Genomic DNA, 14,075 nt, shown 5'->3' on the forward strand with positions numbered 1-14,075 from the left:
TAACTTTAATGAATTTAGTTGTGCAAATTATAGATTGAGTATAGTACAATGTAAAAACAGTTTACATTTTATGTAACACAAAGTAACCAAAGAGTTGATGGTGGATGCTGCTATCTAGTTGATTTCACTCTAGTGAACTGTTTAAAATTAGTAATGGTGGCAGATACCCTTAGCAGCTTTACCATAGCTCAGAAGAAAATACAATGTCCCCATTGCTTAAAGGGCAAGCATGTTTAGTAGCAATAGTAATTAAACCTAAGATCATTCAATCATGAGAAAACATCCATAATCACAAGGCCTTGTTGGTGCAAATTTGAACTGTTTAAAAAAAAAATGTTGTGAGAAACTGTAATGGTGATATGTCAGTTACTTTTGTTTCAATAATAAGAAACTGTTAATTAGTTGATTATTTTCATGAGTTTTAACACTAATTAAGCTGAGCAAACTTTAATTTCGAATAATAATGATGAAATATAATGATAGTTCTGTTACTTGGGTAGTTAGTAAAATCTAAGTCAGTACAAAATGGAAATTCTAATTTGGATTGTTGATTATTTTCATGACGTTGCTTGATTTAATTCTAATTTTGATTAACCATTTATTTTATACAAGAACACTTGTTGATTTTATTGATGTTCATAGGTAATTGTTTATTTCATTTAATCAGGTTAATTGCCCAAACTTTATCTGCTAAGGGTACACAGTGAACAAGTCTTTCATTTTATTTTTACTAGTGTAAATAAAGCATTTATAGTTAATTTTTAGTCAGTGATCAGAAAAGTTAGTTTCAGCTTAGTTTCAGCCCATGTGTTTATAAAAGGTTTTTTGACTCATTATTACCTATGTACCTTTTAGCTGATATCATATCCTGTGTGGAATTCAATCACAGTGGAGAACTGCTTGCTACTGGGGATAAAGGAGGGAGGGTTGTAATTTTTCAGCGAGATCCAGAGGTAAGTTAAAACTACTAATTTGAAATAATTTTGGTAAAATGTATATTTCTCTGTTTTATAAACCATGCTGTGTACTAACTGTTACTAGAACAAAAATGAAAATATTTGACAAAAAAAATACTTTTGTAAGGTCTAAAGAGGAAGAAACTATCGAAAACTTGTTTACATAAGTGAGGGGGTGGCATTCATTCCAATAGATTGCATGATATGCAGATTTGTTTCTGTAAATAGTGATTATAACACTGAAACAATGACAGAAACCTCTAATATTAAAGGTTGTGTTGTTAACTCTTAAACCCCCCCACTTGTTATAAGTTTCAGGTAATAGCAATTTATTTTTTGATAAGTATACATTGTGAGATCAGTAAAAAAGCAACAAAATTATGTATAGTAATGCAGCACATTAGCTTGCCTGAAAGAAATCGTTAGTGATAACCTGGAATCCAGAATCTTTTACATACAGGTTTTCAAATTTGTACACCAAAATTGTTATATGGGTATATTTATGCACTGAAATTTTGGTTCATGTGTGAAAAAAAAAGTAATTCATTTCAGTGTTGTAATGCTGGGTTACTTACTTTAACAGCAGCAGTTACAGATATCACATTTATGATTTATAGTGGGTGTCAGACATGTTCACAATATACATCTTAAGTTTTCTTGACACGTGTTAACAGTAAATGAGCCCGTGAGTGTTACATGGTATTCTGTTTGTGCAGACATCACAATCTGTCACATATCTGTCAATAAATAAGAAAGTGTTGTCAGGTTGGTTTCCATCTTCATAGGTGAGCTATCAGGCTGATGACCTGATTAGCCCAGCCTTTCATACCTACACAGTTTGCAATAAAATAACACATCTTTAACTGGACTATGAATGAGCTTTTCTTTTTTTTTAAGACAGTTAATAAATGATAGTATGCTCTTTTTGTGATGAATGGTGATTGGCCATTGGTCTACTCAGACTCGTGATTATTACATAATAATGATCACGTCTATGGTGGTAAAATTTTATTTCTTATCAGTTTCAAAGTGTGTATTAATCATAGAACATCACATTGACATACAGAAACCAATTCTTCATTTTTCACTTCCCACTGCACAGTCACTGCTATCAATTCACATTCATGTATACATTTTAAACAGAATCAACATTAACAGGGTATAATTATGATAGGAAGGCATGGCATAATAGTTACAGAGGACAACATTACTAATAATTTTAGTGTTTACCCTCAGATTTAAATGCTTCATCTTCAGAATTTGGCCCAAGAGTATACTACACACTGTTCTGAAGTTCTGTTGAAGTATGTTGCTGAAGTTAGTTTAACAAAGGAATTTAATTGTGCTACTCATTTATTTTACAATAATTATTGCTTACATTTTAAACAGTAATACAAAAAGAAATCTAATAGCTTAAACAACTGATTCACAAATTTGCACACTTAGAAATTAGTTTATCACTCAGCATTAGATTCACAAAGGATTTGAATTTTACATTATCTCACCTTGTTTTGACAATACAGTTTTACACTTTCCTTTTTGCATGTTTTGATTATTAGAACTTTAATAAACTAGTGTTAAACAATATAAGAATGCATGTGTGTGTGTATGTGTAAATACTTATTCCTATTAATATGGCATTTTGTCATATTGTAACAATAAAAGTGAAAAAATATTTTTCCATTACCAGTGTTTTTCACCAAAACAAAATAACTTTATCAATAATGTTCTTGCCAAACCATTGTTTATGTATGTTTATGAAAATGAGTTGCCAAAAGTACACCACTTTTAAACTATGCTATTATAACTTTACAATTTGCTAGTAAATTGTACTATGTGAAAACTAAGACATGGAAATGTACGAACTTGTCTTACTTCTGAAAACTTCAAGATTAAAAAGTGGGATTTGTAAATTTTCAAATACTATTATATGTTATTAAGTGTAATAATAATAATATATCATTTTATTTGTATTATTGAAAAATATCTTAATTTCATTACATTTGTACAGTTTTATCCGTTTATCAAATACCATTCTGACACGTAATACTAGACCAGAAACACATCTTACCACTCTAGATTTAAGTCAGGATAAAAAGTACATTGTAAATTTCACTTAATATAGAATTACTTAGTTATTACAAGTTGAAAATATAAACAAATATTTAAAATAAGGCTTCCTTATTTGTTAATTACTTTTATATATATATATATACTGCAAAAAAATACAAGCTACACATAAGGGATGACACAGCAATGGCTTTTAAGAAGTTAGATTGTTGGAATGAAATTGTGAGGGTTTGGAAACTGTTTAAGAAACAACACTATTAGATTTTTTTATGAACTAAATATAGAAATTGGATACATCTTGGTTCAAGTGATCATTGCTTTATTAGGTTTGATGTTTTGCTGAAAATGGAGATAAGTAATAAGAATATTTTTGTTACAGATTTAGAAGGGATGCGGCAATAATTATCGTATGTGAATTGGGCAGTTGAGTTATTAAGAGATGATCAAATGTAGATGATAATTATTTAAGGACAAATTTTTAAATATTCAAGATAAACATATTTCTTATAGAAATAAAAGGGTGGCTACAGATAGTGTAAAAGTTAAAATAAAAAAAAAAATTACCAAAAATTTAAATAAGCTGGTATGATCAGGAGATTTAGAAAAGATCAAGAAAGTTGATCACACATTGAATTAGGACATCAAAAAGTATGTATGTGAAGAAAATATAAAAATTAATTGTAAGGATCTCTTTTAAAGCACATTACAGGTAAACAAAACATAAGATTGGGGTTAGGACCCTTAAGGGATGATAAAGAGATGGCTGGATTATTAAATTCTTTTTTTTCTTCAGTTTTTACTAATAAAGATGTAAGCAAAATCTTCATGATTACAAGAAAAAAATGTACAAAACTAAAATCTATCCCATGTAAAAACTAAACTGACAAATATAGCACTAACATTATATGTAAAATACAATGGGATAACTGCCATGACTTCTATATTAGAGAAACAAGAAGAAAAGTGGAAACCAGATTTAAATAACAAAAAAACACCTTTACAAGTTTTTGAATGCTGCAAATCAAATAAGCACAACATAATGATAGAAAAAAACTGACATACTAAGTATGGAGAAAAAACTACAAATGCATGATCAAAGAAGCCCTACTTATACAGCAACTTAAATCATATTGAACCAATAGAAAGGAACACATTTATATCTATATTAATTAATAACATAACATCTAAATGCATTGCCCCCTACAATCTCATAACTGTTTATTCTCTCGTCCGTAAGATGTGCCCAGTAACGGTCAGTTGCAAACTCTATGTTAACCTGAAGTTGACTTAAGAAGGTCAAAACAAAAGTCGTAATGCCGATAACATCCTTCTTATGAATATATTTTTAAGCAGTATCTTTATCTAGAACAGTTGATAAATAAAAATGAGATCAGAAAATATGATTGTATTAATTCTGAGCTGGTTAAGAAAAATTGAAAAGTTTAAAAAAATGTTAAAGCTCTTGAGCCAATTAATATTTCTTTAAAGGTTTTAAAGTAGTTTGAATATTTGATATGTGAGCCATAGGGGATTAAAAGTTAGCTAAAGTAACTCCTCTTTAAGGAAGAAGATAAAATTGTCCAAGTAAAAATAGGGCATAGATCTTATATTAGCTGTGGGAAAACTTTTGGGAAGTCTGATAAAATATGTTTTGTAAAATAAGTTAACAGAGTTTAGAATTTTGTGGGATTGTCAACTTGGTTTCACTGAAGGAAAATCTTGCCTTACAAATCTTTTGACACTCCTTGAAAAGGTTACTGCTTATGTTGATGATGGTTAAGGGCATAGATTTGGTGTATTTTTATTTTCAGAAGGCCTTTGATATGGTGCCCCATAAAATGCTTTAAAAGAAAACATTAAGTGTGGGGGGAGAAATTAGCTAATTGGATGGAAGAAAGCAGAGGGTTGTTACAGATGGAGTTAAGCCAAATTGTATTAATGTTACAAGTGTGGTACTTCAGAGTTGATTCTTAGGAAGTTTGCTTTACAAAAAAGAATTAGATCATTTAGTGAGTTTGGCAAATAAATGGTAAATGTGATATAATATTAATAAATGCAAGATAAAGTATGTGGGTTATCATAACTTGAATTGTAATTACAATTTGGATGGGAATAACCTTAACAGATTCATGAAAGAAAGGGATCTTGGTGTAGTAGCTGATCAGTCTCTTAAGCCATCCAAATAGTGTGCTGTTGCTAATGGTAAGGCAAATAGGATTTTATTAAAGGTTTAATCAACAGAAATATTGAATACAAGTCTAAATAGGTTACAATTTCATTGTATAGGCCACTGATTAGGCTACATTTTCAATATTTTGTTGAATCTTTAGCTTCCTACCTTAAGGACATTGAATTGTTGGAAAAGATTTGGAGAAGGGTTACTAGAATGGTGTTTGGAATGAAAGGGGTATCACACAAGGAGATGCTTAAACTGTTTTCTCTTTAAAAAAAGAAGAGTTAGAGATTTTATTGAGATGTGTAAGATTGTAAAGGGAATTGATAGTGTTAATGCATTATTATTTTTCATACTACTGACAAGTACAGTAGGACTAGGGGACAAATTGTGACAAAGCACAAGTCTTTACGTAAGGCAGTTTTATTTCTCAACAGGGTGGTTGGTCTCTGGAATGGGTTGCTTTTGTATGTTATAGAGGCAGTAAATTTAAGTGAATTTAAGAGAAGTCTTGTTAGTTATATGAATGATAAAGACTAGCTTTAAGATTTTTTAAAAAAGTTATTTATTTGATTGTTTTAGTTTAGTTTAGAGGATTAGATAGCTATAATGGATGAGTAAGTCCCATTTTGTCCCTAAATGTTATGTTAAATTTCACTGTGTAACATTTTATTCATGGAAAAATAGTTATAAATAACTTGCTTAATTGAGAGTGAATGAAAACATTTTGTCAGAAAATACAAGATACAAGCTGTAACGAGTGACATTAAGATAGACACCAAACTGGATTCTTTGCTATCTTGCAAGCTGTAGCAGATTACAGAAAATTCAGTTTATCACATTACCACACATATTACTGTTGGTTTAAACAAAAGCAAGGCATTTATGCATGTATAGTTTGTTTCACCATCAGAAAAGTATATATTTATTTTACAAATGACTGAACCGTAGATGATACTCAAAATAAATGTAAAATTGCTTTTTGTGGTAGTTTCCTTTGTTAATGTGATTATGTTTGTCTTTGAAAATTTGTTTGCAAACTTTACCAGTATCAATTCCAATTTTTGTAAGATAAGTATGTTTTGTTTTCCTTTTATGCCAGTATTAAGTATAACATGTTTCAGAATTAGTAAATTTAATTGTTGTACAATAGATTAGAGCTATGGGTATGTAGAAGAGTGTAAAGATTTTATTAATTGTGAAAGGTAAATGAAGACTATCATGGTGCATTTCACAGAGACTTGAATAAAATTTCTAACATGATTATTTCTGGTGACTTGGTAGGCCATATCATCCATGTCTACTTTATAGTGGATTTTATTTTCTGTATTCAAACTAATTTATAAGATGATTGAATTATTATTTGCAAAATATCACTTTTGTTAGTCTAAACAGGCATTGCCAAGGAGAGGCGAATACAATGTTTATAGTACCTTCCAAAGCCATGAAGCTGAATTTGATTATCTGAAAAGTCTAGAGATTGAGGAAAAGATTAACAAGATAAGGTGGCTTAAACGTAAAAATCCTGCTCATTTCCTGCTTTCAACAAATGGTGAGTTTCTCGCATTTAATATAATGGATAAGCTTTAGTAAAAGTGTGGATAGTACGTAATTCAGTTACTTATTGGTAATTCTTTTTATAGTACTTAAGTATGTGACTGGTGGGACTAACCATGTAAAAGTTTAACTCTGTTGTATCTGTTACCTGCACTAGTTATCTAAAATATTTTGTTGAAGCGCTCACTACATTAATAATTTTTTTTAAAAATTATAAATTTATTTCAACTTTTACACTGGTAATATTTAAGCATTTTATACACACGTATCAGTAAATTCTTGAAAGAAATGTTAAATGTCTGATTATTGAGTTTATAAAAACTTGTTTGTGGTCCCTGAGGTTTAGACCTAGTAATACTAGAAAAGAACTTTATATTTCATTGTACATATTTAGGCATTATAGCTATTGTAGGTAGAAGCTGGGGTATTATTTTTCATTTTCACACTTTGAACATGACTCTTTCATGAAATGGACTGTATCTTGTTTTGTGATAAGCTATCCAGGTTACCACTTATCCAGATATTTTGAAGCTAAATTTAGAATGAACATAATATGAAACAATGTAAAGAGCCATTGGTGTTGGATACCTTGTGCAATGGGTGAGAGTTTTGATTGATTTGTTACAGTAATTAATGGATGTCAAGTAAATTCCAATTTCTTGGATAGATAAAATGAGATATTATGAACATTAACAAAAAAAGATTTGGTTCAACTGATTTTTCTTAATTTCACTGGTTTTTCTATTACAGTAATTGATGTACAGGTATGAGAAACATATATATCATGAATGCTCATCTGTTTCTCATTTGTAGCAGCCTTTCCCTTTGTATGTAAGTGCAGCTCAACATTCCTTTTGAAATGACAGGATTACAGGCATGAATGTTTATGCCAAATTATATTTCATAATAAAGATAATCTACACTAAATTGTTATGAATTAATTGCACTGTCAGTATAAATGCAACAAAACTTAAAGAATAAAAATGTAGTTTTACTGCATATTATTGTTGAGCAACTCTTAGTATAACTTAAATGTTCAACAATTACTTTTCAGTGTGTAGTATAAGCAGCTCAGAGCTTTAGCTTTGAGTGAAATGATTGTGCAATGCAATTAACATTTCTGAAGTCTGTGAAAAAAATTTCGAGAATTAGATTAACTTAAACTGTTCCTTTCACTAATACTTTTGTTTGTTACACATGTTTTAACAAAAACACATAAAAGTTGTATTTTACCAAAGGAAACATGAATGTATAAACTGTAAGGTTTTCAAAGTTTGAACTCTCTCACTACAGGTAAGTCAAAATGCACATTTTACAATCTTTTACAGCTACATTCAAGACTTAAACTGATTTATTGCCAATTTATATGAATAAACTTGGCATCAAAATGTTGTAAATAAATCAAATTTTTAATATCATACTAGCTGACTTTCCATCATATGGTAGTAAATACTGGTTGTTTTTTTTCTGAAAATTAAACCTGAATAAATGTTTTATGAACTTGTTTTATAAAAATTAATTTATATTATAGTAACAGTGTCTGTATAAAGAAGGTTTATCCTTTTTTCAAGTATTCATGAAAACATATTTGTTTATATTTGGTCATTCATCTCCTGTAAGTGGACCTTGATTATAATTTTGACTTGTCTATTTTTATTTTATGTTCATATCTTCTTGAAAAAGCCTTGTAGATTGAGCCATGCGAAAAAATGGTTCTTGAAGAAATATTTCTACATGGTCAAATGTCTGAACCTGTGGTATATTAATTGTGATGGCAAAGGCAGTGAATTTTATGAAGGGCAAATACATGAAGGTATAACTTTTCTTAAAAAATGCTTATAAATTTTTGACTAAATAAAAAAACAACAACTCTTAAGGTGAAAAACATCATTAATAATGTATTGTAGTGCCATTATTGAATTGAAAATATATATTTTTTGACACATACAATTATTGGTGTTTATTATATAAGGTGATATTATCCTTGATTTAAAGTATAATTATCCAAATATTCTAAGATCTTGTACGTTCCAATATTGTATGTTGCCTTCATTTACATAAATAGCAATTCTCATTCAGTGCTGCTCTCTCTCTTTTTTTTTCTCATCTCGCAAGCCTTGAGCTCCCATGTACCTTACAATTAAATGGTTCAACTGCATCTTGTATTTAAATTACCATGTGACAACCCTCCAGCGATAGGAGTGTGATATACACTCCTGACATGTCTCCCTATATTCACTTCTACTCAGCTGTCACTTATTGTTTGGCAGTGTTCATGTTATAGCTTTTAGTTTGTGCTCTTTTCAAGTATTTCTTTTATTAATATTTTCCTGTATTTTTGTATAAGTTCCTTTTGGTATGTTTACTATTTATTATACAATAGTGATATTTGTATCTTGAGTTATTCCAAAGTGGAATTATTGTATCTTTATACCCAGTTATGGAACATATTGCTTCATTGCAAATTTTTTTTTATTTATTTCTGCCTGTACGGTTGTGTTCAGTTATTCATTTTGAATTACAAGTTACCATTTTGGATGTTATACGTTCTGCCAGAACATTTATACAGACTTCAAGTAGTGGTACTCCACTGGGGAGTTATTGGTTTTAGTTCACTGGGAGATTGATAATCTAACGAGCTTACCTATATCAAACTGTAACTCAAGTTTTGGGCTGCATACATTCTGAAATACAGTCTCTCAACTGTGGAAAGATAAGGCATTATATACTGTTACGGTTTTTAATATTTTTATTGTTAATGTTATTATCTACCAGTGAAAGTGCCTGGCTTTTCTCAGATTATTAGGTTTGTATATTTTAGATTACTGTGTCAGTGTTTGCATTCTGAGCTTATTTTAGCATAAAATAACAGAAATATTTTAAACAAATTTTTATTTTCCAGAAATTCAGGCATAACGGTATAATAATGATAAAGTTATTATACATGCAACTACAGATCATGTTATCTAATCTATACAAAAGCCAGTGTCTGTTGCATCATATCGTGTTTGATTTCTTGAAATAAGAGAACTCATAAAAGCTAAAATGTATTTATTCAGATTGAATAGCTCTATTTTTTGTCTGTTCATTGTGATTTTAGTGATGGGGATGTGTGCAAGGAGACCATATGAAGGGGGGTTGCCATGAAATCTTGTAAGCATAGAGAATGTTGGTATGATATAGATAGATTAATAAATAAGCCTAAAATAAAGATATGATGTGTTATAACCATGCCTAGTGCTAAGTGCATAAAATTTATCATGCAAGTAAAAATATCAATCCAATTTTAAATTAAAATTATTTCTGAATGTAAATAATGGATACTCTAAATTAAGAAACCAACTAATTTTTTTTTTACATTTGTAGTTTATATATTTAATTTTATATTTTCAGTACATAGACTAACAACAGTATAAGGTTAAGCAATATAACAGTCATTGTTACCAAAATGCACTGCTTTTCTGTGTATTAGATGTTATATAAGGAGCCACTTCTTTTCTTTGTGTATTTTCACTGCCTTGACTTATTAAAAAGATGCATGCATGTGGATAGATAATAATGTCCAGGTGCAGACCCTCAGGGTTCCCTTAGTATGGGTGCAGAATTTCACGTTTCTAGATTCTTTGATTCTAGAGTTATGCCTGTCACATAGACTCGGCTTTTATTACTATAGATAGTTACTTGGGTTCTGTAACATACGTTTTCTTAAAATGGTCGATACAGGTAGTTAAGATCAGGTTCTGAATAAGGCTTACGCCCGTGTGCAAATTAATTGAAACAAGACAGAAAATTACGATTTTTTCAATTTTTTGCATTTTATTTCTGAGAATTCAAAAATTACTCGCAAATTAATACATGATATGACCGCCTTTATTTTTTAGAAGATCATTAATCTGCTTTTTCATCGAGTCCACGAGTTGACTTCAATCTTTACTCATTTTTGGATCGTGGTACCACACCTCAATTATGGCCTAAATTAGCTTATCTTTCGTAGTACAATCTTTTCACCGAAGTCTTTCTTTACAAATCGCCTAAAGATTTTCAATAGGATTTAAGTTTGGAGAGTTTCCAGGCCAGTTCAGCACCTTTATTCGTATTGTAGTCATAAAATTCTTCACGAGTTTTGATGTGTGGCACAGAGCCAGATCTTGCTGAAAAATGCCAGATCCATCTGGAAATCTCTTTTTCAATTCTGGAATGACTCTTCTCTGCAAAACTTCAATGTACTGTGGTCCTTGCATCATACCTTCTATGATATGCAATTTTTCAATGCTGTAGTAGCTCAAAAAGCCCCAAAACATCTTCTTCAAGGGATGTTTTACGAACTGATTGATGTGAGATTCTCGAAGTTTCTCACCTGGAGATCTGCGAACATGCAGACTTCTTTGACCCTGTACGAAGAAATGAGTCTCGTCACTGAATAACACCTTCCTCCATTGTTCTTGCGTCCAGTTCTTGTATTTCAGACCCCATGGATACCACTTTTTCTTCATTAAGTTGGTAAGAAATTGTTTTCTGACTGGTCTCCTTGCCCTTCTCACACAATTTCGAATGACACAATATTCCTCAAAATTTCGTCATTATCCCAAAAATAGATTGACCATACTGCAAAACACAGCTAATGATGCCGTCTGTGTGAAAAATTGACGATTAAAGGAAATTAGCAGGTCCAGCAAGCCTACACCGGCCGCCATGCTGAAAATATTGTAAAATGTATTGTTGTATGCTTTCTCCTATAACATTTGATTAGGCTTGCCAGAAGTCTTTGTTATTTTAGGATTACCTATAATTTATCTTACTGGTATGTTCATTGTTAGATTAACTATATTGTTTTTCTTCCATACATCATGTCTCATATATATCTTGTTGTTAAAACATACTTAATTTTACAAAATAACACCTATTTCATTTTCGTTATTATTTATCTTTTATACTTTCTCGTATTAAAATGATTTATGAGGAACTTTGGAGCCAAGGTTCACACAAGCTTCTCCAAATATTGTACATTCTTATTATTATGTTAGGGTTTTTAATTTAGAGCTCAGTGATATACTTTGTCCTGCACTGTTTGATTATTGTCAGTTTACCTGTTGTTCTAGTTATGGATAAATAGATAATTATGTTGAATATCTTGTTTTCTTCAACACAACATGTAAAACATGTTTATTTCAGTACACAAGTACAATGTATCAACTATTTCATTTTCTTCAATGTGTATAACATACACTTCTTACCATTAATTTCTTTTGTAAGGGTCTCTGGAGGGTGGGTTCTACCCAACTTTCTCTCTTTATTGCTCACTTTTCTTCAGCAATGGATGAACCCATTTAACATAGCTTTTTTCTCTGCATGATTATTTCTTGCTTTCCCAGGCCTTTACTGTAGAATCTACTAAGCCTACTTCAGTTTCTTTCCCCAGACATATTTCACAATACAATCTAGACATTGTTTCAATGTGATCATTTCTGTTTCTCTTTTGGAAGTAGGTACTACCAATCCTTGCCCTACACAAGTTTTGGTTCTTTTTGCATTAGTTTATTTTCAGGCAATTTTATTCATGACTCTACATTTTTAGAATCTCTGTTACCTCTGTGGGAGGAGTATTCTCTGTTAATTCTATTCATTTTATTCCCCACCTAGTTTTTTAGTTTTATTTTACCTTATCAACACTTGCAGGTAATGTTTACTTCTAATAGGGACTTATAATCAGTTCTTTTTTCCACCTGTCCATTTTTTGGGGCTCCTGTATATTTAGCATCATGCTGGATATCTGTCATCTTATATTCTTTTTTTTTTTTGTTGCTCTTTTGTTTCATTCTGAGATATTGTAATCTTTGTTCATTTTTTGTCTTTTAGCTGTTCTGCCTGTGCTTGATGCTGATTGGAGTTTTGGATCAATTAGTCCTGTGTCAATCACTTCTTGGGTCTTCCACATTTTAGTATGTAGTCTTTGATCACATGGGGTTAGGCTATTTCTGCATAACTGAGAATGCTCATGATACACATTCTTATTTTTCATTTCTTGGGTGTCCTGCTTCAGCCAGCTACTTCCAAACATTGGTGGTTATAACATACTCATCTGCTTTTTTTCCATTGTCAGTTTGGGTGGTCAGATTTTCTAGTTAGATGCATTTTTCCTTCTATGTAACTCACAAAGAGTATACATGATACACAAGTGGTGTTGTATGTGCTTCTGATGGGAGGATCTCCTATTTTAGTCTTCTTTGGATGCTTTCCAGAAATGCTTTTTTTTTTTCCTCCCAGTGGTCCCCTCTGACTATTTAGCATGGAATTTTAGTGATTTATGTAAGTATAGGTAATTTATTTGATGTCATAATTTTCCTATAATGAAAACATATTTCCTGTACATTCGTCCCCACTGAGAACCAGTGCTTCAATTCTCTATCAGAACTTGAAGTGATAGTTCAGTGGAACTGAATAGGAGTCACATGTAAAGAGTGTATCTTGTGCTTCTATTGGTGGAGGGTTGTTGTATGATGATTTGCATGCGAGACAGTTGAACCATTTAATTGTGAGGTGTGTTGGAGCTCAATATTTGTAACTTGTGAAAAACGTTTTAGCATATAGAGGACAGCACTGAATGACAATAGCTATTTATGTGAAAGGAGGCAAGTACCTATTGGAAATATGTTTTCAGTATAAGATTACAGCTTTCAACTGAGATTTGGATGGGAGACTTCCATGCGATAGTGAAGTGATATAACCAATTTAACTGCTGTGACACCTGGTCTTTGTACTTGAATGTTAATAAATAATTCAAATTCTAAATGTTGTTCTGGTTTTTCCTAAAAATCTGATTTTTTGTTTGAAATGTGATGAACTAGTAATCAAAGTTACAAAAAAGTCTATTCAACTGTATTTTGAACTTGAGACTTTTAAAGAGTTGACAGTGTATGATAAGTTGTAAGCTCTGTGACATTTGTTCTTTAGGTCTTCCTCCTTTTAATTTATCACCTTTTCTGAAGAATGGAATTTAAGTTTGTAATTATAACTGATATTACTGAGGTATATTTAATGTTTTTATAAATTTCTATCTTGTTTGCTTATAAAGTCATAATCTAGAAAATTAGATCCATCTGCCACAAATTTGCTTCCTCAAACTGCTAACAATCTCTGACTTTTATATCATATATAACTGATAGAAAGGATAAGTTTTAATTTGTCTAACTACATATAGTGCAGAGTAATGTCAATTTCATCTTATGTTTGAAAGTTTATTTAACTCTGTTCAGATCCAGCAGCTAAGGGAATTATTTCAAGCCCCTTTGGTCTTATAAAGTCAGTTAAATTTTAAGTTA

The 14,075-nt window shown here is 30.7% G+C and overlaps 1 protein-coding gene across 5 annotated transcripts in view; it reads left to right on the forward strand.

Annotated features, from left to right (window-relative positions):
* Window positions 1-14,075, forward strand: part of LOC143229097 (protein phosphatase PP2A 55 kDa regulatory subunit-like) — a 96,605-nt gene that overhangs the window by 58,120 nt on the left and 24,410 nt on the right. For 4 of the 5 annotated variants that reach the window (XR_013015662.1, XR_013015663.1, XM_076460922.1 and 1 more), the window contains exons 3-4: window positions 856-953; window positions 6,586-6,751. Coding sequence is in view for 3 of the 5 variants with exons in the window: in XM_076460922.1 (XP_076317037.1) it covers window positions 856-953; window positions 6,586-6,751 (264 nt within the window). In the remaining 2 variants the exon portion in view is untranslated. Of the gene's footprint in view, window positions 1-855; window positions 954-6,585; window positions 6,752-8,439; window positions 8,570-14,075 lie in introns of all 5 variants that reach the window. The other variant, XM_076460924.1, reaches the window with a different exon arrangement.

This window comes from Tachypleus tridentatus, chromosome 10 (assembly GCF_004210375.1).
Source record: "Tachypleus tridentatus isolate NWPU-2018 chromosome 10, ASM421037v1, whole genome shotgun sequence".
Lineage (NCBI taxonomy): Eukaryota > Metazoa > Arthropoda > Merostomata > Xiphosura > Limulidae > Tachypleus > Tachypleus tridentatus.